Here is a 26,760-nt window from a genome sequence, read left to right on the forward strand (position 1 = left end):
TGGCACTTGAGATTTAAGTCGAATTTAGGAGAATCTTCTTGTTATATATAATGCTCTAAAGTGGTCCTCCCACACAGTGGGGAAGTGAAAGAGACCTGTCCATTGGTGGACACCTGAAGCATATTTTATAAGGTGGAAGGAGCGCTTATTGTCAATGACACCAATCAATATGGCCTTCAATGGAAATTTCCCAGCTTCCCAAGATTTCATAGCAACTTCCCACCTGTTGTTGGCGGAAAGGTATTTTGCAACACTAGATCCCATCCTAGGTCAGATGATTCCTGCATGATCTCTCCTGGGTTCTGTGAAACTAGGCTGAAGCTGCCATAACCTAAAGATGAAGCAGGCACGTAAGCAGAGAGGACAAAAGCCAGGAAACTTATCTATGAGATCCCTTTCGGGGAGGTAGATAAGAAGGAAGCAAGTCCTTAAGGAAACAAAGGACCTGAACCAGACAAAAGAAGTTGGGCCTGAGCACATGGAAACTCTCACCCCAATCCCATCCACTTGTAAATCAACCAAGCAAGGACTTTTGGGGATAAAAGGAGTCCCAAAGCCCGCCCACTCGGAGTCGTCTGAGTCGTCTGAGTCACCTTTGGATCCAGACTTGGTGGCTTCCGTCCCTCTAGCTAGTGCCTGGCAGCCTAGTTGGGAAGGACGAGGGTAAGTGTGGATGAGCGTGTGGATGAGCGTGTGTGTGTGTGTGTGTGTGTATGAGAAAGAGCAAATGTACCTTGCAACCAGTAAAGTTTTGCTGTTACTTTAAATTCACTGGGTCTCCGTGTATTCCGAAGAACCTCTTGTGCCTCAGTGTCAGGTTGGAAGTGATTTGTGTGTATCCCTAATTCTTTCCCAGCTGTTGACCAGGGCTGTGTGTCTGTCTGCTCCAGCTGCACCTATCTGGAAAACCCAGGTAGAAAGCAAGGGGGGCTGACAAGATCCGTGTGCCTCGACAGGCTGTGAGTGTGTGAGTGAGTGACCATAAGCTGAACCTGGGAGCAGTGTGTGTAACAGTCCTTCCACCTCAAGCTATTCATGGGGACAGCCCAAACTCTTGACTTAGTGTGTCCTCTGGCCTTGCCATCCTCAGGGCTCCCCCAGCCCAAGGGCATCTGAGGCTCCGCTTGGAATATTGAGCAAAGAAATGTTGGCTTACTGGTAAGAGAATGTGGTAACCAATAAATGCAGCTCTGGCACTTTTATAGCCAAGATTAACTTGGTTGGGTCTCCTCCCACAGTAGCAAAGTTTTCCCTCAAGCAGCTCAGTGCAGATCTTTTGATCCTTATACACTCTTTACATAAGTGCTCTTGTATGTTTGGCTGAATAAAGTTAGACTATGGCATGGAATTAGAATCATGCAAGTCATGGTATTCCTTGTGATGCTCTCTGGAAGCAAATTTGGACTTTGAAGAAGCAGGATAGGAAGAGTATTGATGCTTTTGAACTTTGGTGTTGGAGAAGACTCCTGAGAATATCGTGGACAGCCAAGAAAACAAACTGATGGATTGTTGAACAAATCAAACCAAGTTCTCACTTGAGGCACAAATGACCAGGCTCAAATTATCCAACTTTGGATACATGATGTGAAAACCCAACTCTCTGGAGAAAGCTGTCATGCTGGAGAAGGTAGAAAGAAAGAGAAGAAGAGGATGACCAGCAACAAGGGGATCAACTCAGTTACAGTGGTGATGGGGGCACCACTGGAAGACCTGAAAGAACAGGTTAGGGACAGATCATCATGGAGAAAATCTATCTATGTGGTCACTAGGAGTCGAAAACGACTTGATGGCACATAATCAATCAATCCATTAATCAAGTGGTATGGAACAGGTATGGAATGCCAAAACAATTACTCTGAGTACTTTTTTTTTTTTTTATCTGCGCTCAGTCGTTACCGACTCTGCAGTGACTGCTTGGACGAGTCCTTGCAGTTTTCAAGGCAATTGTTTCGGAAGTGGTTTGCCATGGCCTCCTTCCTAGGGCAGAGCCCAGCTGGCAAACGCAGGAGGCGGGGTTTCCGTTGCTTCGCGCCCTTTTTGGGCATGCACAGTTTTTTGCGCTTACCGGCAACTGCTCCCGACTCCTTTTTTGCAAGGCGCCGCCAGCATTTTTCCTCCCACCGGAGTGAGAGTACCCATTTATCTACTCACGTGAGTTTTTGAACTGTTGGGTTTACAGGAACTGGGGAGGAAACAGGAGCTCACCCTGCTAACGCGAAGGCTGGACTCGAACCACTGAAGCGTCGACCATTTCTGGCCGGCAACTTTCAGCGTCATTAAGCCGCTGCGCCACCGCGTCCCCCTACTCTGAGTACTAGTAAACTATATAATAATAAATAATAATAAATAAAATAATAAAATAAAATAAAAATAGTAAACTAGTAAATTTCAGAGAGCCAGTTCGGTGTAGTGGTGAAGGCACCGGGCTAGAGACCGGGAGACCATGAGTTCTAGTCCGGCCTTAAGTACGAAGCCAGCCGGGGGACCCCTCTCGCTCAGCCCTAGGAAGGAGGCGGCGGCGGCCAGGGCAAACCGCAGCTGAAACCTTGCTAAGAAATCCGCAGGGACTCGTCCAGGCAGTCGCCAGGAGTCCACACCGACTCGAAGGCGCGCGCCCAGCAGCCAGGCTGAATTACTGCGTCTGAGCTTCTGAATTCGTGGGCGAGGGGGCGCCCCGCAGGCTTCGGCTCACGTTACCGTAGATGCGCCCGAGGAGAACGCAGAGGCGAAGCGGAAAGGGGCTTTTGCCGGACTGGGCGACGGCTTTCCCTTTGCTGAGCTCTCAGCGGCAGCCCCGCTCCAGGGCAATATGCTTTGGGCCAAATAGGCGGGACACGTTTTCCCTAGGACTACCCAAGCCCCTTAGAAAAGTTTCAGGAGAACGTAGAAAACTTCCTTAAACTTGGAAAAGTTTCTCAAACGAGCGGCCGACGCAGCGCGCGCAGCGACGCCGGCACCCGAGCCCCTCTCCCCTTTCGAGCCCGAACGCCACCTCCCCCTCGTAGTTCCATTCAATGGAACGAGAAAGGACTACGTTTCCCAGAAGCCTTCGTGCCACGAAACCGGAAAAAGATGCGTTCCGGCAGCTTCGTTGGCTGCTAAGAGCGATCTCGCTGGGGAGGCTCTCGGCGCAGGACCGGGAACCCGTTTTCTTTCGGGCGCTTTGATAAGTTGGACCCGCGCAAACACAGCGCGTGAGCTTCCGGCGAAAAGGGTAAAAAAATCTGATCTGGGTCATCAGAGGCTAAGGCCGGTGAAGGGGTCATAGTAGCTTCGTTGCATCCTGGGTGCTTCCTTATTCTGATCATGGGGCTGGTAGGAATGCAGAGGATTCAAGCGCAGCTCCTAGCAGGGTTTTGCTTTGTCTTGTTTCTGTAGCCACCAGGCTCCCCTCCTTTCCGTGGTCAAGAGTTCATCCTCTGTCTACCGAAAGGGCGCGCTCCTTTAGCCAGGGCTAAAGAAGAAGAGGGAGGAGGAGGAGGAGGAGGAGGAGGAGAAGAAGAAAGCTGGTCTCCAGATCACAGGTGGGCGAATGGAAATGAACGATTCGTCTTCATGGCCTTTTGATACCCATGACATTGCATTTTATATATAGGGCTAACGAGAAGACTAACACTGGAATGGATGCAAATAAGACAGGCCATAACTATACTGGGAAGAAGATCTAGAGGTGGCAAGATGCTCCCCCGTGATCTAAGATCCCTTTGGGAGAACCGAGCTGCATTGTAGCACCGTCTCCATGTCACCGTCTTTCTGCCCCCCACCCGAAAATGCAGAGTTAATGGATTGAAACAATTCCTCAAGAAAAAAAAAAGTGTAACATCTTTTAATGTTACTATTCCGAAACTGGGGAGGGGGGAAGTGAGAGAAAGAGAGTGATGGGTGAGTGACTCCTGTTTCTGACCTAGGTGCACCATTGCTGCAGGCCTTGCACTGGTTAGGAATGGGTTTCGAACGGCAGTTCAGGGTGCTGAGTGCTGCCTTTAAAGCCCTACGTGGTATCTAAGAGGCAGCCTTTCCTAAACAGATTCAGCTCTCCCAATATGGACAACCAGAGAGCTATGGGTCCTTACATACTTGGAGCTATGGTTGTGTGTGTGTGTGTGTGTGTGTGTGTGGTGGGGGGCCAATGGGGGGTGTTTTCCGAGGAATTCCCTCCAAAGATTTTGAGGCAAGGACAGCCCCTTTTCTCATGGAAACTGGTAAAATCTGGACTTACCTGGAAGGACTTTGGGGTCAATGACATCAAGGTTAGTTTATTGTTGTAATGTCTGGTATTAATATAATTTTTATTTGTATTATTACCTGTAATTGCATAGAGTCTGTTAAGGATTAAGATGGGGATAAATCTCATAAATAAATAAGACTGTCAGATCTGGGCTGTAAAAATCCAGGTAACTACATGACAACGGAGGCATACAGAAAATTCTGTTCTTTGACACCATTTAGTGGTTATCTAAAGTTTTGCAGCCCTAATTTGATAGCCTTAAAAATGTGTCTGCCCATAAAAAAAGGAAAATTGATCTGAATTAAATAGTAAATATTTTTGGGACCTAGAGGAGGTGATATGGAACAACCTCCCTGTTTTACTTTCTAGTTTAATTAGTGTTTTGAGACTGGACAGCCTGACTGTAGTGCTGTGAATGGCAGAACCTCCCATGACAACTATTTTATTGAGCACCTGTAATATGCCCACTGGATCAAAAAGATTGGGGGCTCTGGTATTATGATATCCCTCCAACTCTAAGAATACAATCACACGTAACCACAACTTAAAAAAATTACTGTTGCTGGTCATAGCCCATTTATTGTTTGCTTTTTCCAAGTTGTTGGTTGTGTCATCACTTAAACCATTTATGATGTCTTTATCACTTCATTGTTTTTACCAGCATGATAAAGGACAAAGAAGCCTTTCAGAGACTGAATTTCCTCTACCAGGTAAGAAGAATTTCCCTGCGTAGGAATTAATTTCACAAGGCTGTTTGAAATGGGGGTTGTAAAGAAACGTGACCCTTAGCTATCTCCCAGCTTCCAATTTGCTCACAAACGCATGTGAAATTCCTATTTTTCTTATGGGTATAATCAGAAGGACAAGTCGTTTAAAAACAATGTAGAGAAAGCATGCAAAGCATGGATTCGGGAATTCTTTCCAACCCCTTTTGCAACAGCGTCTAAGGATGCATCTATTTTTTCTGCAACACGATTGTCCGTGTGTGTGCGTGTCCATGTTTCGACTCTCGGAGCGTGTTACATCTGCATGTGTTTGTATGTGTGTACATTCTCCCCAGAGTTAAATCAGGGCATGCACATATGTGTTAGTTGCTTGGGTGGTCTATATGTTCCTGCTGAGCCCTCCTGTGTATATGTAAACTGGGAAGCACAGAGTGGGCTGCATATACATCAGGCTTGGTCACATGACCAGGAGGGAGGCGGGGTTAAGAATGGAGCATTTGGTAGGATTCTGTAGGGAAGCATTGGGATATTTTTTTCTGGATTCTTCACAACCCTAAACTTGCTTTTTCCAACTTCTTCCTCCGCCCACAAGAAATTTGATCCTGTTTTCAAATAATGATCCTATAGACCAGTGTTTCTCAACCGTGGCAACTTGAAGATGCATGGACTTCAACTTCAACCTTGCTGGCTGGGGAATTCTGGGAGTTGAAGTCCACGCATCTTCAAGTGGCCAAGGTTGAGAAACCCTGCCCCAGACCTTCTTTCCAACATTCCTCAGTTGGAAAGAAGTAAAAAGGCTCTGAAATGTGCTAAACCAAACCTAAATCTTCAGGATCTGTGTTGTGTTCCAAATCCTACTGTAGAAACAGCAAATGAACAATCTTCATATTGTGGAATTGGAGCACATCTGGAAACAGCCTGAACTACTGGACAGATCAGATCTTGCATGCATTCTCCCTTTCATATTATCCCCACCCCCCTGCCCCACAAGTGGCTTTAATACCACAACTTTGAGATGTAGGTTAGGTTGAGAAATAATGACTGACTCAAATAGCCTTTAGTCGCTGGTGGCTGAATCAGGGCTGTGCATCTTCTAGCCCAGCATTTTAACCACTGCACTGTAGTGAATTTGTACTGCTTGGCTTCATTTTGTGAAGCTTGTTTTTTCTCTGTATGTATATATATTTATTTATTGATCTTGCAGAACAACTCCCTGTTTTGCAATTGACTCCCAGCGATAAACAACATAGTATGAATGCCATAAAATAAAATGTCCATGGTAAACCAACAGTCCAACTCAACCAAATTAAATTAAATTGCCCACAGTAAAAGTAAATTGCCAATGTTAACATTACATAGCAAACATATTTAAAACCAGAGCATGATTGTAAGATCCAGACAGCACCACCATCAATCACCAAAAGCTCTCCAGGAGAGCTCCATCTTGACTTGCTTCTGGAAAGCAGTCAACAATGGGGGCCCATCTGACTTTCAGGGGAGATTGCCCACAATACGAAGGTCCTAGTGGGGAAACAATCCCCTTTGGCTTGGGGTATCCCTTATCACCCTCACAAAAGTGGGGAATCACCAAGAACGATCTGCATGCCCAGGTAGTAAGAAACAACAAAGGGCTCCTTAAAATGGCCTTTCAGCATCCGTAGTGAAATAAGATACCTCCTTACTTCAGTGATCCCTTTATGCTTCTCAAGCTGTGAAGTCTGTCTCAAGAAGGTTGATATAGCTTTTAAGATGCTCTAAGGCTCTTTACGTGTTTTACAATCAAAGACGTAATAGGACCAGGATCATTCCCGTAAGATCCATTTGTTAAGAGGCAGCCGGGGGGGGGGGGGGTTCGGATGCCTTTTGGCTTGGCTCTCTGGGTATCTCTGGGAGGTGGTAAGGATGTCTCTGTTTCTTGCCACAGGCCGCCCATTGTGTGCTCGCACAAAACCCAAATAACCAAGAGTTGGCTCGTTTCTACTGTCACACCCAGAACAGCATCAGCCGCAGGCTTGTCTTGAGACAGTGAGTACCCATCTTTTGTCGGAGGCAAAAGGCATAAACAGGGTATAAAGCCTCTAATTTCTAGGGTCAAGATCCTGTTTCTAGTCCAGCAACAGATAGAGCAATTTTTCTTCCCATTTCTGAACCTACTTGCTCCTTGTTCCCTATTTTTTTTCTTTAAAACCTACTTGTAATCTGTCATGGATCATTAATGCTTTATTTATTCTCATATTCTTTATGGGGAACACTTTGTAAATATTAACGCTACATCCATATTTAGGAGTGAGATTTTTCTGTTTTTCTATTTTTTCTCTTTTTTTTCTTTTCTGCGCCTTTTATTTCTTCTTTTTCTTCTTTTATTTTTTGTAGTTTGTATTCGTTTTTATTGTTGTAAATTGTAATCTTTAATAAAATCACTGTAAAGTGTGTCACCATCTGACCACATCGCTTAGCAATGGCAATCCCAGCAGTCCCCGTTGCTGTTGTTAAGTGAGGATCATGGGTTGTTAAGTGAGCCCCAGGTAGCTTGCAAGCAGGCTGGCAGACAGGTAAGATGCAGTGCAGTTGCAGCAGGGTTGGGAGTGGCTTCTGCTGGGCAGGGGAGGGTGCGAGTGACACCTTGGAGCAACTTGTGACCTTCCCTGCTGGCTTCCCCATTGACTTTGCTTGTGGGAAGCTAGCAGGGAAGGTCGCAAATGGCGATCACATGACATGGCTCCCTGCAACATCATAATCATTAGCCGAGCACCCGGATCGCGACCACGTGATCGTGGGAGTGCTGTGACAGCCGGAACTTTGAGGACTGGTTGTAAGTTTCCTTTTTCAGTACCATCCTAATTTTGAATGGTCGCTGAACGAGTGGTTGGTAAGCAAGGACTATTTGGATCAAGAGAGAGCAAAGTGATAAGTATAGCAATGATGTTCATGCAGGATCCAAAGCACCTTTGTCCCAATTGAAAGACTTCCCACTTCTAATTTTAAACAATGCATGCATCGTAGCAAGTCATTTTATGAAATAACTTTGCTGATGCTGATATGTGCTGGGTCAGACATATCCCTGCATGAGTGCCCATTTGGAAAACATTGTACACTACTTCAGACAGCATGTCTGAAGAGTAAAATGCAAGTAAATGAATGAAAATAAATTGGCTATCGTCCTCCTTCCTAGTGTATAAATTAGTGATAATGTCTTGCCTCCCAGGAGGAAAGCCTTATCTATGTAAAGTATTTTGGCCACTTGGAAAAGTGCTACAAATTGATGGATTGCCTGATTCTGTGTGCAGGGACTCCTCTGTGAAAAGGACCATCTGCAAATCTTGCTTCTCCCTTCTTGTCCCTGGAGTCAGCTCAACTGTTCGCCAAAGAAGTCAGTATCACCCTCTTTTTCTCCTCTTTTGTAATGCTGTCTGGATGCTTCTTGGTGTTGTTCTTGCTCTAGAGGAGGCTGGTGAGTCTGGTGCAGTCGTCCCCTTTTGGGGTAAATGGACCTAAGGTGAGGTGAAGAAGAGAGACATCAAAGGCTCAGAGTTTGCCCAGTGCCATCTATAGATGTGGTTTGCTCTGAGCTTCTTTGAGAATATATATACAGGTAGTCCTCAGTTTAAGAACAGTTCCGTTCCCAAGATCTGTCCATAAGTCGAATTTGTATGTAAGCTGGAACAGTATTGTATAATACTGTACAAGTAGTATAGCATAATGAACTCAAACCATCGTATATTTAGCTTGAATCATTGTGTATTTAACTTGAATTTTGTTACAATAGGCTCCGTTCTTAACTAGTGGTTGTCTGTAACCCAGGCATTTTTAACCTGGGGACTACCGCTGAGCCTTGTGATGCCTTCTTGTCCACTTCATCCTTGGATCCATTCCTACTGGCACCTTGTTTCACACAGAATAGGTTGGCATCTGCACAAGAGAGGTAAACATCTGGATTCTTTGTGTGGCTTTTCTGGGTCTACACACTGTTTTACTAGTGCCTCTTCCCCCAAACAGTTGAAAGCCCATGGCAGGCTTCATTTGATCAGTTCTTTGGGAGCAAAAAGAGGAGATTTAAGATTGATTCTATCTTTATGTATAGCTACATAGAACATACAGAATCGTTGGGAAAAGCAGTAAGGAGAAAGTGGCTATGTTCACCCAAGATTCTTAATTAGGTCAGTTAAACCAGGTTAACCTAGCACCCAACTTAGTAAACTTGAGAATTTGGGGAGTGTCTGGGATGGGTTGGCTGGCTGTCTTGGTGTTGTGCAATCCCAATTTAATAGATTGTGTGAATCCAGAAAAAAAAAGGGTTAATTCAGTCCTCAAGATAAACATGTTTTGAATGCAGCCTCTAAATTGTATGCAAGCAGGTCTTGCTAGCTTCAAAAGTAACATCAGCTCTGCAGAATCCCCCAGTGCTTCTCATAGCCCAGTGATACCCAGCCTCTTCCTTTATGTAAACCACTAGATTATCATCAAAAGTTTTTGTGGGTGTTCATATAGTCAAACCATTTTAAACATCCTTTATTACCAGCCATATGAGGTAGACCAGATCAGGAAACTGACTCCACCGGAAGACTAGAATTAAACTTTATTGTGTCCGGTTATAGTAACAGATTCTTGCAAGTCTGTTTGTGTTCCTCCTCCCATCCCTCTTTTACCCCACTGAGTCAAGAGGGAGCCAGCCTGAGCCTCTTTCTACAACTACCTCCTTTCCCACGGCTTAAGGAAGGAAGGAAGGAAGGAAGGAAGGATGATGATGATGATGATGATGATGATGATGATGATGATGATGATGATGATAATAATAAAAAAAAAAATTGTAGGCCGCCTGACTCCCAATGACTCTGGACAACTGGCAAAAATCAAAGAAATTACAATAAAATCAGTAAAGATAAAAGATGGCAAGCGTGCCAGACCAGATGGAAAGAAGCGAGGGATCTCCCTGTCCCTCGCCAAAGGCCCAGGTAAAGAGCCACATCTTCATGGCTCTTCTAAACAACAGCAGAGTGGGGACCATCTGGATCTCGGGGGGAACCTTGTTCCAGAGGGTAGGCGCTGCTCCATTGAAGGTGCGCTTCTGGGTCCCGATAGATGACATTGTTTAATTGAAGGCACCCAGAGCGCGCCAATCCTGCAAGATCGAATCAGCTGAGCAGATACTGTGGACCATTAATTAACCAGCCCCTATAAAAACTTCTGAATATCCCTTGAAAGGCCATCTCCATGGCTCTCTACATGAATATAATCTCTAGCGGGTGGGAATCAAAGATCGAAAGACGCTAAAATACAGCGAAGAACTTACATTCATTCACAAATTACTGTATTGCTCACAGTACATTTACCTGCAGCTTGTAAAAGCAAATTACAATGCAAGTAATAATGTAACACCAAAAGAAGTACCCAAGATTATATTAGCTTCATTCCCCTAACTCCCAGTGGATGACAATGATCCTTGGACCCCAAATTGGGAACACTTAGGCTAGCCAGAGAATAGTTCCTCTTTGGCTCTTCTGCACAGGTTGACTATACTTTCATGTTACATTGTGTTGAGCCCCTCCTTAGTTGGTGGGTGTGACCTGCATTCCCACTTTGATTTCTCGTTTCATCTGATGACCACAAAGCCACGTCTTCTCTAATGGCCTAACATTGCAACTCAACAGCATTAGGCTGCTGAAAAAGGTGATGGCTGGAAACCCTCCTGTGTTTGCATGTCTTCCAAAGCCAACATGTTTGTTTTCTTAGCTTTTCTAGCTTTTACAGCCCAGACCTGACACCTGCAATAAATTGTTCACATTCTGTTTCTAGACTGTACAATACAGTCTTTTTGACTTAGAATCAGAGAAATGAAGCTGCCGAGGAAACTTAGGGAGCTGGCCTAGTGATTCCATTATGGTTGGGGAGCAGTGGGAAGGGAAGGCAAATCTTCTGTTCCAGGCTCCTGTGGGTGATTCATTCCCCATGTTTCCAACTAGAGCGCCGTCATCAGCGGTGGACTGTTGTGCGGTGCCTGAACTGTGGCCTAAGGAAGCGTTTCCTCAGTAACCCTGATTACACGTTATGGTCAGAGCAGCCTGAGTCACTTCTGGAGAACCAGACATCAACCGGTGCGGGCACAAAAGGTAAACTGGTGCAGAGAAGGCTCTGAAAGGGAAGAGCTGCTGAGAATGGAGGAAAAAATTGTGCTTGCTTTGTTCTGAAGGTCTCTCATGAGCAACCTCCTGGTGCCTGGGGGCTGAACATAGCATCTTAGTTGTAACAGCAAGGGTTGTGGTGTGCAGGGTGATGAGACAAAGGGGACAGAAGAGAGGCTTTTTAAATTTTATCCTAGATTTGGGAGGAACATTAGGGTGTTTCTTTATGTGAAATTTATTTTAGGACTTATTGATTTTCCTTGTTGATTTTCGGCAATTAGGTTTGGAAGAGAGAGACAGTTTGTAGTGGTTAAGGCAGCAGACTAGAAACTGGAAAACTCTGATTTCTAGTCCTGCCTTAGGGACAAAGCCAGCTGGGTGGCCTTGGGACAATCCCTCTCTCTCATCCCTAGGAAGAAGGAGACAGTGGCCAACCCCTTCTGAAAACATTGCCAAGGAGACTGCAGAGTCTTGCCCAAGGCAGTCCCTAGGAGTCAACTGACTCAAAGGCACCAAAAAAAGAAAAGTTTGGAAGGGGCTCAGAAAACAAGTTTAGGGAGGCCATGGATCCTTAATCTTAGGTGGCCCACTCCCGCTATTGAATAAGATTACAATGTTCTCTGTTGACTGAGTTTACTAACTATATTGAACTTCATTTGCTGGAGGCCAAAAGCAGAAAAAGAGAGCCAGTTTGGTATACAGTAATGCTTAAAGGGGATACCTAGTCCTGCTTTAGGCATAGAAACCAGCTGGGTGACTTTGGGCCAGTCCCTCTCCCTCAGCCCCAGGAAGAAGGTACTGGCAAAACCACTTCCCAAAATGTTGCCAAGAAAACTGGTCCATGCAGTCACTAGGAGTCAGGGTTGACTTGAAGGACCATAACAACAACAACAAAATCAAAGTAGCGGAGATGGTCGTAGAGCTAGTTATGAACATCTGTGAGCACTGACATTTGTGAGGGATAGAATTAAAAGATCTTGCAACAGAAGGAAAAGGGCCAAGAGATCTAAAAGAGAAGTGATGGTGATATGATAGCAGAACTTCTGAACCTCTAGAGATAGTGTCAGAATGGACTGGAGACCATTGTCCATGAACTGAATGAAGCAAGACAAATTAAATTGGACTGAGTTCCCTCCCTCCCTCCCTCTCCCCTCCTCCCCCGATGAGGGTGGGAGGGGAATAGCTTGGTTTTGAATCCCAAATACTCAGAATTATGTTAAACTTTATTGAGTAGAGGAGTAAAGAATGGAATTCTGGGTTGATTAAAATAAAGATTGAGCAGAAAGGGTGAAACTAAGGATAAACTGTTGGTGCTTCCAGATGGGAGAGGCTTGGCCACAGAAAAGAAAGTGAGATGATGGATCAAAATTCCTATTCCTACTTCACAGCTGTAATGTTTCTAGTCTGCATAAACGCCATGCAGCCATCCTGTATTATTCCTAAAATTCTGTCAAAAGAGCATGCTTTTATCGTAGACATGTCTTAGATGCGTCCACTGTCTGTCTCTGTGATTCCTTGTTCTAGATTCACCATTGGAAATGGTTGGAGTTGGAACAGGGAGGAAAGAGAGGAATTTTCTTTACAAAAGGAAAAGAGCGGGGCAGTTTGCATAGAATGAGGCCAAGAGAAGGACAGGTAGCCATTTAGCAATTGGCATAAACCAGTGTTGTCCAAACTTGGCCACTTTAAGATGAATGGACTTCCACTCCCAGAATTCCCCAGCCTGGCTGGGGAATTCTGGGAGTTGAAGTCCATTCATCTTAAAGTGGCCAAGTTTGGACAACACTGGCATAAACAGAATTATCTTGAAACCTTCTCCTTGTTTCCCACTTTAGGCCAGACACCCAATCCAGAGCAAGAGCCACGCAAGGCCTCCCAAATGGGAAAGCCAACAGTCCCAAGTTCCAGTCCACGCAGCCTTCTTGCCGCTGAGGAGACCATGGCGGGCACCCAATCAATAGGAGAAAAGAGTGTGAAGTAACGTGTCCCTTGGGAACATTTCATTTCCAAGCAGGCAAGTGGCTATAGCACAGTAGTGAATCACCTGCCTTGGGTGGAAGAAGCCAGCAAGAAAAAGTTCAGTGCAGAGAAGGTCATGGAGTATATTTTCCAAATCCAAAGTCCAACTCGTTACTTGCAGAACTTCGATGACTCGGTGACCTTAGTTTTAGGATAAAGATACACTGTGTATGACAGCTAGGTAGAAGGAAGAGCAAAAGCCTTTTCTGCAGCCCACCCCATGCTCTAGTCATGAATGTGTGTAGCTTATTTGGGTCACCTTGCTTCTGCCACTGCTGGCTGAGTGTGTGTCCCCAGTTCCACCTCTGCGCCCAGATGGATGCCTCTTTTCCAATCCTGCCAGTTGTGATTTCAGTTTCTGGCTATAGGCAGCTAGGTGCACTTCAGATCTGAAGCACTGCAGATGTTGCTATCAGAAGAACTGAGTGAGAAGGTGACAAAGAGAAGAGAGTTTCAGTCCCCTATCACTTTTGTGATCACTCTCTCAGAAAAATACATGAAACCGGAAATAAATTTCTGTTTTTAAAAACATGTGTACTTGGCATTATGATTTCTACCTAGTCGGTTCAGTTTATCCTTTTTCCAGTTAGTGGAAGAGGTAAAGCTAAAACTGTACACTTTGGTTGAACACTATGAAACTGTCAGCCCTTCAAGGTCAGGAAACAGACATGTCAATGATTATTGGAATTCTACTTTTTGTTGTCAGGTATAATGACAGAATTGAAAGCCTGCCCATTTCCCTTTGCACCCGCTTCTATCATACAGAATCAGCGTGGGGTTATTCTGCGTTTCTTTCACGCTCTCTCCTTTCCCAGGGCTGAGAGGTCCCGTACTGTCTCTTTTATCTGCTAAAGGTTCTTGTATTCCCTTGTCAATGTTATCTCTGCCTTCCTCTGTAGAAACCTGGCACACTTTTGTTGACTTGGGATAGATAGCTATGGATATCCAGTGAGCCTTCTTTCTTTGGACAGGAAGCCAACAGATCAAATGTGCTGCATTTAGGCCAGGAAAAAAAATCCTACCATAAATGAAGAATAATATTGGCATGATGTATTTGACATGGCCTTCATCCAGATGGAAAACAGATGATGGACCTGCGGCTCCCATATGTTCTGGAGTATAATCCATTTATGTAGATCTTATCTAGAGTGCCCCTACTATACAGCAAGGCGAAGCAACCTGCTTGAAGGCAGCATCAGCACAGAGTGGAGAATATAAGATCCAGAACACTGAAAGGGCTCATTTCTCTAGGACAATGTCCTCCAGGAATTGCCATTGCATAGCTTCTCTGACACACTGCTTCACTTGGGGAGCCCCAGACACTCAGGAGCCAGTTATGTATCTGTAATAACCAGAATATGTATCAATGAGTAAAGAGAGGGGGATGAGTGTACTTAGCTCACTTGAAACTAATCTTTGGAAATAATAAACCCTAATAGTCGTGGTGAGCAACTTTCCTGCTATGAATCTTCCTGGTTATATTGATCAGGAGAGTCCCCTTCTGAAGATACAGCCACTACTAGAAGCTAAACTATATTGGATGCAGCTTAGCTGTATGCCGGCTGGGGAATTCTGGGAGTTGAAGTCCACCCATCTTAAAGTTCCCAAGGTTGAGAAACACTGCCCTAGGGTGCTGAAGAAGTCAGATCCTGAAGCTCCTCTGTTCCATCTTGGTTCTGTCTTCCTTTATATGCAGCCCTGCAGTCCACAGCCTGTGATGGAAGGCCCTTTTCCTTTTTGGACTTATTTGGCACTTTTTTGGCCTCGTGTCCTTTCAGACATGCATGTACAACTGAGCCAGTTGTGTTTCACTCCATCCCCTATGATACTTCTCCTTTTCTGCACTCCAGCAGTTCCCTTTTGGGGCTGCTTCTCCTCTCAAACTGTCTACTTTGGATAAGTTCTCCTTTCAGACTGGCTGCACCTTGCAACGTATTTAACCCTGGCTGCATGACAACTATTATGAGAGTCTGGTTTGCGGTCTTTGGGTCTGGGGCTTTCTTACACCAGCCTCCCTGCAGTAGGGAGCAGCACTAGTACACTCCAAAGCAACCAGAAAGTGGTGTGACCATGACAGGGGAGTGATGATCATTTCCCCCAACTCCAGATCCTGTTTGAGTTGCTGTTTGGGGGGCTGTCCCACAGCAGAAGCATGCTTTTCTTTACTACCATTTTTGATCCTGTCAACAAACATTCAATCCTCACAACACAGCTGAATTTGCTGCCCCCAATTAGCAAGTTACCCCCTGCATTCTGGACCAGTCAAAGATTTCAAGTCATCTTTGAAGGCAGCCCCATGTAAAGTATGTTACAGTAGTCTATATGTAAGGTGATGGCATGTGTTATGGGACTAGAGCATCTCAGTATAGAAAGACCTGCAACTGATGCACCAATCAGAGCTAGGCAAAGTCCTCCCAAGCCCCACAGCTGCCCCTGCTGCTCTAGCAGGAGACCCAAGTCTGGGAGGACTCCCAAATTGAGGTCCTGCTCCAGGGGAAATACAACCCCATCCAGAGGCAAATTTGGATCCAAGCTCAGGCCAAGGTGAGAATCTGTCAGGCCTAGCCCAAGGAACTCCAAGAGACAATGCCAATTCAGTCCAGCTATGTTTATTAGCTACAGCCTCTAGCAAGAATCTTCCAAGACTAAAACTCCAGTTCCCAAAGTCCTCCAGCCACAACAGTGTGAATTCTCAGGGAGGTGCCAGTCCCATCCTCTTGTTCCTCCCACACGGTTCTGGTGAGCTAAGAAAATGTTTATCTCCCTGAGCTTGGCCTTCATAATTCCATTCCATCACAGAATCACAAACAATTACATTTTTGCCAGCCCTATGAGACCAAATCAGGATACCAATGCCACAGGAAGACTAGAACTATACTTTATTGAGATAGGCTCAGTAAAGCAGAAATGACCTGCAGGATTGATGTTAGCCCTCTAAGGAAGACCAGATCAGGAAACTAATTGCACCAGAAGACTAGAACTATAGCCTGTGAGATAGGCTCTAGGAACAGAATCTTGCAAGTCTGCCTCTGTTTTCCCTTCCCTCCCTCTTATACCCAGGGGAGTCAGGAGAGTCAGTCTCTTTCTCATAGTCGCCCACCCACCTAGGCTTAACACATGCTTCTTCTCCCCTTGCTGTTTCTCTAATGGTTTCCAGCTGCTTTCTCCAAGGTGATCTCCATGGCTCTCTGCAATCTTGCAGAGATTTAAAATAAGCCTGCTTTGATCCATCCAGGTCCTAAGTAGCTGTAATGGGAAGAAGGAATAACCTTGAGGAACAGGAGGAAGAGCTGCTACCAAGACAACGGTCAGAAAAAAGAAATCTGAGCATAGAGCAGAACTGTAATCTGAGAAAGCATCTCGTACAAGACCTTCCTTAGTTCTCATGACGATAAAGGGAGGGAGGGGGGAAGCGCATTCAGACTTGTAAGACTCTATTACTGTAACCTTATAATAAAAATAGTATTAGCATTCATTATTTTGGTTTCCTAGTCTGATCTATCTTGAAGGGCTGATATCAGCCTCCAAGCATTGGGGCAGGACTTCCTCAGCATCCTGGCTTGAGGTGATGATGTGTATCTGGGATTCACTAGCGTAAGGATGATACCTCACCCAAAACTGAGGGGTGACATAGATGGTTTCATATAGATAACAGCAAGGAAAAGAGGAGTGGGACCTATGGAACCCCATATCAGGTAACCATAGATGTAGCTGCTCTTTTCCCCACACATCCCAATTGGAACTGCCTACTTAGGAAAGAGGAGAACCACAGCAAGACAGTACCTCCAAGCCCCAAGCCTTGCAGATGGCCCAGAAGGATACTATGGTCAATGGTATCAAAGGTTAGAGCTCCAGTAGTATCAGAAGTGCACTCAACAGTGCAATTAATGCTGTTTCTGTCCTATGCCCAGGCCTGAATCCTACCTGCAACAGATCCAGAAAATCCTTTTCCTCTAAGATCTTTTGCAGTTGGACCCCATTACCTTCTTCAAAAATATCTAAAAACAGGTGGTTGAAGATTGGCTGATAATTGTCCTTCAGATGGGTGGGTGGGGGCTCTTAAGAAGCTTTCCCAAGAGGTTTTTACCTAATAGGCGAATTCAGTTCTGACAAGGCAGGGCCTGATGCATCCTTGTGATAATGTGGATCCTGACTTACCTAATTGTCTGTACTAATTTTATTCTTTGACTACATCGCTCTGGATTTGTTCACAAGGAAGAGCAGTATTAAAATATCATACCCACACACTGTGTAATAGTATGCGGGAATGACCTTGGGAGATGGGGGAAGAGCCACACCCAGGGCAACAGTTGGATAAGAGGCAGCTTAGCCCACAGCAGGAATGTGGGCATGGCAAATGTCTCAGAATGGGCCCTTCCTAATTTCTTGAGCTATAATGGCAATGGGGGAGAGATGTACTTTCAGACGTGCAAGATCCACTTAATGTAACCTTACAATAAAGTAGAGCTAATTCTTCTGGGTGTGCTTCTTGGCTGGACTACCTTGCCAGGCTGACCTTCTGCCTTGCTGCCTTGAATGAAACATAGTAATCCAGCTGAACATTTCCATATTGAACTAGGCTTTGGATGGAGCCCGGTCAACTCTATGTTGAAAAGCTAAGCAGGGTATAATGGGATTAGTATTTGAATGAAAAATCTGAGCTGTAAATAGACTGGCTGATCCAAAGGCAGCGTAGAAGGTCATGGCAAACCCTTTGGCACTGTTGCCAAGAAAACATGTCCATGCTGAACTTGACTTGAAGGAAGCGTTATCTTTTACTGTTCCCCAAAGCATTCAAATGCCATGATGTGTCTATACCTACAAAGATCAGAATCGTGCAAGTCATGGTATTCCCTGTGACACTCTATGGAAGCAAAAGTTGGACTTTGAAGAAGCAGGATAGGAAGAGTATTGATGCTTTTGAACTTTGGTGTCGGAGAAGACTCCTGAGAATAACCCGCATAGCCAAGGAAAGAAACAAATGGATTATTAAACAAATCAAACCAAGTTCTCACTTGAGGCACAAATGACCAGGCTTAAATTATCCTACTTTGGATACATGATGTAAAGACCCAGCTCTCTGGAGAAGGCTCTGATGCTGGGAAAGGTAAAAAGCAAGAGAAGATGAGGACGAACAGCAGCAAGTTGGATAGACTCAGTTACAGTGGCAATGAGTGCACCGTTGGGAGACCTGAAAGAGCAGGTTAGGGACAGATTGTCATGGAGAAAATATATGTGGTCGTTAGGAGTCAAAAATGACTTGACGGCACATAGTCAGTCAGTCAATCAATCAGTCAGTCAGTCAGTCAAGGCCTATGCATTGGTGTTAGCCCTACTGGGTAGACCAGACCAGGAAATCAACTCCAGAGGAAGACTAAAACTCCTTTTATTGAGATTGGCTATAATAACAGGATCTTGCAAGTCTGATTTATTGTCCTACCTCCTCCTTCTCCTTATCCTCCAGTGATTTAGGGAGGCAGATGCCCAAGCTGCTGGTGTGGACTTTAAAAATGCTTCAGCCCCCTTTCCCTAGGTAATGGTTCCTGCACATCTCTCAGGGTCATTTTCCTTACTCTCTGCAATTGGTAAATAAAATCCTAAATAAGCAGCTGTTAAGTACTTCACCTTCTATAATATTTTAACCAATCACATTTTGGAATACAGGCACCTTGTTGAGGCTAATGCTATATTCAGCAGTCCTGAATGTTTGTACCTTTTAAGTGTGAAAAAGGATCTCATACCTCAATACAAGAAAAAAAAAAGCCCAGTACATTTGTTGGTTGAACAAGTGATCCATTTGCCTACAAAAGTTCTTATTCTACTCCCTTTTGCTACTATAGTCCGTGCTAAATATGTAATATCCTCCTGTTCCATGGGGTGTGCATAGCTGGTTGAGTCATGGCTCTTGAGATAAATAGAGCCAGATTCTTACTCAATTTCTAGGTAACCAGGAAGCAAGCTGACATGCCGAGAGGTGTAAAAACTCATCTGAAAAAAGAGTTGAGTCAGATAACCAACAGCAAGGATCCATTCCAGAAAATTCATAGTAGTGTGGGGATTTTTTCATCAGGCAATACAATCCTGACCATAAAAGGGCATTTATTTAGTTTGGACTCTGACAGTCATCTATCTTCTGGGTTGGCTAAGCATCCAGTCCCAGCAAACAAATCTAACCGGTGTCTCCTGGTCTCTGAATTTACTGAGTGAGGGAGAAGGCGATAAAGCAAATTCATGTTGATATTCTGTTCCTATAGCTAAAGCTTATGGATTTACTGTAAAAAAATACAACTAGAGTTCCAAGCTCCGCCAATGGGAGCCAGGTGCAAAATTGCAATTTGGGAAGTAGAACTAGACACAGAATGGAATTCAGGGTGATATCAAAGCTATGGTGAAATGCAGTCATATATATATATGAGCTAGATGGACTCTCGTATCATCAAGAGAAGCTCTCATATTCAGTGGATTTACAAACATATATTGATCATATTTTCATTAGGCCTCATTACAGAGATCACGACAATGACAAATTGGGACAAAAGTTACATCTCTAAAACCAAGCAATCTGAAAGCCAAAATATGTTAGCTCCATGATTTATGATAGACATGAAACCAATTTTTCCAAAGTTGACTTTTGGTTGTGCTGCATCTCTTTTGTTAACTCAGCCTTCCCTCACCTATTGCCGTTTGGATGTGTTGGACTTAAGCTCCCATAATTCCCAGCCAATGTAAGTCAGTTAGGAGACCTGTAGTCCAATATCTGGAGGACACTGGGTTGTGGAATGTTGCTGTGCTAATTGTCAGAATGGAAGATAGGTTTCTAAAGGCTAAATGTCCTGCTCTGTAACCTTTTGGAATTCTTTTCATAGAATCATAGAATTGTAGAGTTGGAAGACATCACAAAGATCATCTGGTCCAACCCTCTGCAATTTGCAGGAAAATCAATTAAACCATTTATGAGAAGTGGCTGACCAATCTCTTTTTAAAAATCTCCAGAGTTGGAAAATCCAACACTCCTGTAGGTCAACCATTCTATTGTCACACAGTTACCATCAGGAAGATTTTCCCTATATTTAAACAAAATCTAGGTAGCTGCAACTTATACCTGTTATTTCTGGTCTTAGTTTCTGTGGCCAAGTAGCTTCCTTGTAATTTTCTTCCTTGTAATTCCTTATGTACTTGAACTGTCTCCCCTAAGTCATATTTTCTTCAGACTATACATCCCAAGGTCCTTCAGCCTATCCTCCTATAACATGTCCTAAAGTCTCTCTGTGTCATAGAATCATATTCTTTGCTTTCCTCTGAACACTCTCTAATCTGTCAATCTCAGTCTGAAAATGGGATGCCCAGAATTGTACACTTTTTTTTCCAGCTGCTACAGTGACCAGTCAGTTCCCTTTGTTTTCACATTTCTTCATCTTGTCCTTGCTGGGAACCAGCTTTGCTTCTACAGATGAGACCACGGTCATCACTACCACCGGCCCAATCCAAGAAAAATGTCTCCCAGCTGGCTCTAGTGCAGTTGTGACTTTTTGGGGAATCCCCTGTGCACAATGCAATGGACAATCTCATTCAAAATGTAGCTTTGAGATACAGTTATGGGCAATCTGAAGGACCAGCACATGAAGGATTCAGCCATGATACAAGTCTGCAGTGATTACATTTTTTGTGTGGTGTTTAACTGAAGCTGCCAAGGCAATGACAGAGGCTAGGAGTCCTGTGTATTTCTGTTCTTCCACTCATCAGAGCTCTGGGTCCCTTTGGCCAGAATGAATGAGATCAGCCCATGGATATGAGATCCCATATCTTTTTGGTACTTTGACATTAATGAAAGGAACTAACAAAACTTAGACACAAGCAGAGTTGGTTCTCATTCCCCAAATAGTGTGGTACTGGGCAGAATTTGCTAAACCTGGGTAAGAAACTAATTTTTTTCTTCCTCCTACCACTGTCATGGTGACAGATTTCATACGACCCACAATTAGGTTTGTTTGTGGTTTAGTGTGTTGTGTGATTCCACCTATTGTGGTTTATAAACCATAGCTAATGACAATGTGTTATGTGAACCCAACCAATTAATGTGGGAAGTCAGCCTTAGTGTGATGTATGAAAGCATGTTAGAAACTCACCTTAAGAGCATGAAACAGTTGCTTCTTCATTAGAACAAAAGGATTAACCAAAACATATTCACTTTGTGATAAAGTCACCACATTTGTCCCTATGGTGCTCAACCTTAGTACGGAGGTATTCCTAAAATTCAGAGCTTAAAATGAAAGTCAGTTTTACACCTAGCTGATGATGGGGAGGTAACTGTAAATAAAGCAGCGTTTCATGTTATCTGGCCTGATTTGCACATTTCTGTATATTAAGATTACTATCCTTGGACAGGAGAGCCAGTTTGGTGTAGTGGTTAAGACTAGTGGTTCAGGCTAGAAATCGGAGACTGTGAGTTTTAGTTCTGCCTTAGGCACAAAGCCAGCTGGGTGACTCTCTCTCCACCCTAGGAAGCAGGCAGTGGCAAACCACTTCTGTAATCTTGCCAAGAAAACTGCAGGGACTTGTCCAGGCAGTCACTAGAAGTCAAGACTGACTTGAAGGTACAGATACACACACGCACACCCTTGGGAAGAGGCCCATTCCCTGCCCTACTGAGCAACCCTTTCAGAAACTGCAGTGTCAAATGCCAAGAAGTTAGGCAAAAACAAGGAAACAAGAACTGCACAGATTTCTGTAATTCTGTTTAATGTAGTCAGGGGAAAAACAGAATCTTGGAACTTGTAACAGGAATTTCCCACCTCATTTTTAGTCAGTTAATAAGGAAGAGTCTCTTGATATGATTTGAAACACTTTTTCCTGGGTTTCCTGGCACCTGAGGTAATATGGCATTTATGAGAAAAGGCAGGATAAAATGATGATGACAACGACGACGACGATGATGCTGAAGAAGAAGAAGAAGAAGAAGATGCAGGCTCACCTTCCATGCCTTGATTGTTGATATCTGTTCTCTCCTCCATTCCTTTCTCGGCCTCCCCACAATCTCTCCACATGCAGTGAACTGCTGCTGACTGATAAAATCTGGTTTCAAGAAAGTTGTATTAGTCATTTATGCAAGTGGGTAATTGCACAAGTGCTGTCACCTTTCAGGCTGGCACAATTATCAACATACTGTAGCTTCTCCAGTCTTACTGGGGAATTTGCTTGCTCAACATCAGATTCTCAGACATGACTCAGCTTGTGTAGATACTTTAGGAACCAACTACCACAGAAGATCTGCCTATTGCAGAGCACAGCAGTCACCACCTCTGTGTGTGTGTGTGTGTGTGTGTGTGTGTGTGTGTGAATGTTTTGGGCTTTAAATTCCTTTTCCTCCTGCCTTTCCTTTGGGTCATTCTCTTCAAGGAAACAGAAGGCAGCTGGAATTTATTGACATAATACTTCTCGCTAGTCTGGGAAACGCTGTTCCCTGAACTTCACTCCTAACAATTGACATTTATTGCATTGTGTTTTCAACAGCTACTTATGAGCAATTCAGAATTTCCAAAACTTTATCCAAATACTGATGATAATAAATATTCATGTACTGTATATGCAGTGAAATGTCATTGGTTATATTTAACATTATAGTATATACAAATTTTCTTGTGATCTGTTTAGTATATTTGGCTCTGGGAGAGGAAACAAAATGCAGATTACATCAACAGAAGCAGAAATACTCTCTTTACTGTTAATATGTTACAGAATAAGCTATTTGGATTTTGAGAACGTTGGGAACATTTCTCTATCTTAATTTGAAACTAGGATATTCCTTGTGTATACCAAGGTTTGTGCCTTTTTTTTTTAATACAACATATGTAGTTTTGCACAATATAGTCTTATTGTGGTTTGATTGCTATACTGCATGATTTCTTACAGGAAATAATAGGGACCACATGGATTTTAAGGCCTTGTTGTCTTCTAGTCTGTAAAGGGAAAGAGTAGATATCTTGATTAGAAATAAGACTCCCTTCCTCTTTTGATTAGAAACAGAATCACAGCACTGAAGTGTCAACCATATTCATGTCCACAACCATTGACCACGCACAACTTTTAGAAGATTTTATTGTCAGTACAGAAAACAAATGAGTCTTCCCACCCACCCACCCCTTTTTTTTTTTGTTCTTCAAGTCATTGTTGACTCCTGGTGACTGCCTGGACTAGTTCCTGCCGTTTTCTTGGCAAGGTTACAGAAGTGGTTTGCCCTGGCCTCCTTCTTCTTCCTGGGGCTGAGCGAGAGGGACTGGCCCAAGGTCACCTGGCTGGCTTTTACCCAAGGCAGGACTAGAATTCCCGGTCTCCTGGTTTCTAGCCTGGTGCCTTCACCACTGCAGCAGACTGGCTCCCTATCAGGTAATTAGCATTTGGGATTTTGTGAAAAGTAAAAATGGCCAGAATCTGAGATTACTGTATATGATTGACATTTGGAGTTGTGGAAAAGATCAAGACCCTAGGGAACTTTGTTAACTTTTCACCAGGAGCATTTTTGGACATTTTCTTGAATTCATTCTTCTTGTTTTGGCTTGTCCTTATGCATTAACCTGTCTTAAAGGTTTTGCTTTACATATGAAGAAATCGGGCTACTGTCTTTTCTTGTCCATTGGTGCTGGCAAGTGAAAACAAATCTTTATTCAAAACCCTTCTGCAACCTCACAGACACATCCATTCTCACAGCCCCTCAGTAAAAACGTTATTTTTCTTTTGCGTGGCTGTGTCTGAAACGTGGCAAAACCCCAAAAGCCAGAAGCGTGTGCACCGTGCCCTTCTGTACACCAGACCGGCTCTCCCTCCTCTCTCCCAACTATCCTAATTTTATACCAGTTTTCTAAACAAATATCAGTGAAATAATTTACTAGTACTCAAAGCAATTGTTTATTCACTGCCAGTAAAGACAATAGCCCCATCTGCACATACGGATTGTCCTGATTTCAGGGGTTTTCCCATGGCGCTGCGCTGTTTGGGAAGCTGAGTAGCTACTCAGCACATGTTCCAGAGGAAATATGACGAAGAGAGAGTTGCAGCATTTCCTCTAGTCCTGCAGGACAGATGCAACCTCTGCTTCATCCTAAAAGTTTTCCCTTCCTCTTTCTTCTGCAGCCAGTGGTACCTTGCCCCCAACCTGCTGTCTGCCCCCGTTGCTCTGGAGACCAATTCTCTCCTGCTCTTGCAGAGGAACCGGATTTTTTCCCCACGTTCATTTATTCATATTTGCTTGGAATAGGAATATCATGTGGAATATTCACGTTTATATTTACATGGAGGTAACTGATGAAAATACACTATGGTAATGGTGGCTTTCAACTGAGTAGCCACAGTGCTACTCACTTTCAAGACATAAGCCCTGTTTTCACGACAAGTGTAATTGGGTCAATGAGAGAGCGGATAATGTTTGGTGGGAACGCCAAAAAGAGGGCATTAACCCACTCAACGAATTCTCCAGGGGGTTAAATTTAACTCAAAACAGGCCCAGTTCATGCTTCGGATTAAACTAACTCCAGTCAATCAGTTGACCCCCCCTCCCCCATATGCTGTGTGTGTGTGTGTGTATGTGTGTGTGTGCAAGAGAGAGAGGGAGAAGCAGAGCGTGTGCACATATGATCCTCCAAGAAAAAGAGGTGAAAAGAAAGAACGGCTGAAAAAGCAAATCTCTTTATTACACAACAAGCTCAGAAGGCCTGCCAGTACAGAACCCACTTCCCAAGTACTGATTGGTTGCAGTGCCAAGCCACGCCCACTGCTGTTTGCTGGGCTAATGGGATAGGCCTAGTGATGTCATGATCCCTGGCCATTACTCTGCTAGTGCAAGGGCTTATGGGATACTAGCACCAGCCCAAGAAAGTGAATGGGAATTCCATTCAGTGCTCCCACAACTGGGATTTTTTTTTAGTGTGAATGTGTGTGTTTAAACAAGTAAACCGTTTTTACTGGGTTAATGACAGGGCTTAGTGTGCTATGGGAGTAGGGCGGTGTGCTATGTCTGTAGGATATCGGTTTTACCAGGGCATTGCTGCATCAGTTTAAGAAGCTGGTATGGGAAAACAACATTCTTTCTCTTGTTTTGGGTTGTTTTTGTGTTTTTTGTATCGTTCCTTGTTTTTAAGTGTTTTAAAAGTTTGTAAACTGTCCAGAGTCGCTGCGAGTCAGACGGCATATAAATTTAATAAATAATAATAATTACTATTATTAGCATAGCCCTGCCTAGATAATAATGAAGAGAACATGAATGTTTTTAGAAAGGCATCACTATTTAACAAGCAATATTTTCCATTTTGATTACTGTTATGATGCTAAAGTCTTAACCTCTTTACCTTGTCATACTCAGTGGTAAGTTCATGTTCCTTTCCTCTTTTTATAGCAGCAGACAAACTTCAAGATGGTGCATCCCAACAGAAGGACAACAGGAAGCAAGAACTTTGAAATCCAGGAGCTTCCAGATTACCGATGTTTTGTCAGAAATTTTGAAGCAATGAAAAAGAATATTTTTCCATCAGAAAAAAGATAGAAATTGCGGGGAGGAATGCAGTACTTAACTTTTCACAGACACTGGCCCTGTTCCCACAACATGCTTAACCCACTCAGGTACTAAACCAGACATTGCTTTACCACTGGTTGTACCAATCACACTAACTGGGTCACCACTTTGGAAATATATGTAGATACCTGCTTACTTTCTCCTAGGAACTGCATGGTATCCTATGAGATTTTGCATCAAGAAAGTACTAGCAGAGCTTTATTATACTACTAGCACCTTCCTCATTGGTCAGCCAGGCAGGAGTAGGTATAGTTGGGTGCTGTAGTCAATCGGTGGTTGGGAGGTGTGTTTCCTACTACATGTCCTGGACCAGGACTCTGTTGTAAATCTCTGATCCTCAACTTTACACAACTTAACTAGGCTGGTAGGTTCAAACTCAGCATGAATCTGCCAAATTCTGGATGCAGCATGATTAGTTAAGAATATTAATTGCAATTTAGACTAAAGCCATATTAAAGGGTTCATTGCCTTCTGTTAGCGGAAGAGTTCAGTTCTCTCATACACCTATGACAGTTGAACCCGTTGCTGCTGTTTCTCTGTTTTACTCGTGCTCAGGAATCTGTATAAATAAACTTTGACTGTTGGGTCTGAAGTTTACTAAACCACAGTCTGATCAATTGTGGTCCGTCACATTGCACAAGTTTGTTTGCAGATATGGCGTATTTCTAGTCAGAGGCCAGGTTCTTTCACGTCAACCATTTTTTAATAATCTAAAATAAAAAAATTAGGAAATATTTCATAATCTTTTTCTATTTTCTAGTGTCCACAATGTTATTCTAGTTAGGAATTTTGTTGTGCAAGTACATTCTGTCATCTCCAGAAATATTGTTAAGGAGATGAGATGATAACACATCCATGTAGAATTCTCTTCCTAGCACTTTGCAGTCCTCTTTTGACTGCCTTGCTACGAGCTGGCCATCTAGAAGCATCTTTAGGGAGAGAACTTTTCAGATACAAGGGTGGATGGAGAGAAGACTTGTGAGACAGAAGATGGATCCAAGCAAACCTATGAAGAAGAATATAAACATAGATGGAACACTTTCTTCATTCACTCATTCAAAATTAAATATTTTAATGTTACATTTGATAAGATTCCTATGGGGGGAA

The 26,760-nt window shown here is 43.7% G+C and overlaps 1 protein-coding gene across 5 annotated transcripts; it reads left to right on the forward strand.

The window, feature by feature from the left end:
- Positions 1 to 1,318: 1,318 nt before the first annotated feature.
- RPP21 (ribonuclease P subunit p21) lies at positions 1,319 to 26,224 on the forward strand. Of its 5 annotated transcripts, none has more exons than XM_088134598.1 (8): positions 1,319 to 1,831; positions 3,379 to 3,524; positions 4,890 to 4,938; positions 6,878 to 6,978; positions 8,241 to 8,323; positions 10,914 to 11,060; positions 12,908 to 13,086; positions 25,477 to 26,224. In XM_088134598.1, the coding sequence occupies exons 1-7, from the start codon at positions 1,823 to 1,825 to the stop codon at positions 13,051 to 13,053; spliced, it is 681 nt and encodes a 226-aa protein (XP_087990724.1). In that variant the 5' UTR covers positions 1,319 to 1,822; the 3' UTR covers positions 13,054 to 13,086; positions 25,477 to 26,224. The 5 variants fall into 5 exon arrangements, with proteins under 5 accessions (XP_087990724.1, XP_087990723.1, XP_025027893.2 ...); XM_088134597.1 differs by lacking the exon at positions 25,477 to 26,224 and adding an exon at positions 16,327 to 16,549 and having other exon boundaries at positions 1,320 to 1,831; XM_025172125.2 differs by lacking the exon at positions 25,477 to 26,224 and having other exon boundaries at positions 1,324 to 1,831; positions 12,908 to 13,606.
- The last annotated feature ends 536 nt before the right edge of the window (positions 26,225 to 26,760 follow it).

This window comes from Python bivittatus, unplaced genomic scaffold (assembly GCF_059951505.1).
Source record: "Python bivittatus isolate LINGU-HERP-01145 unplaced genomic scaffold, Pbiv_v1 ctg000080_np1212, whole genome shotgun sequence".
Taxonomy (NCBI): Eukaryota; Metazoa; Chordata; class Lepidosauria; order Squamata; family Pythonidae; genus Python; species Python bivittatus.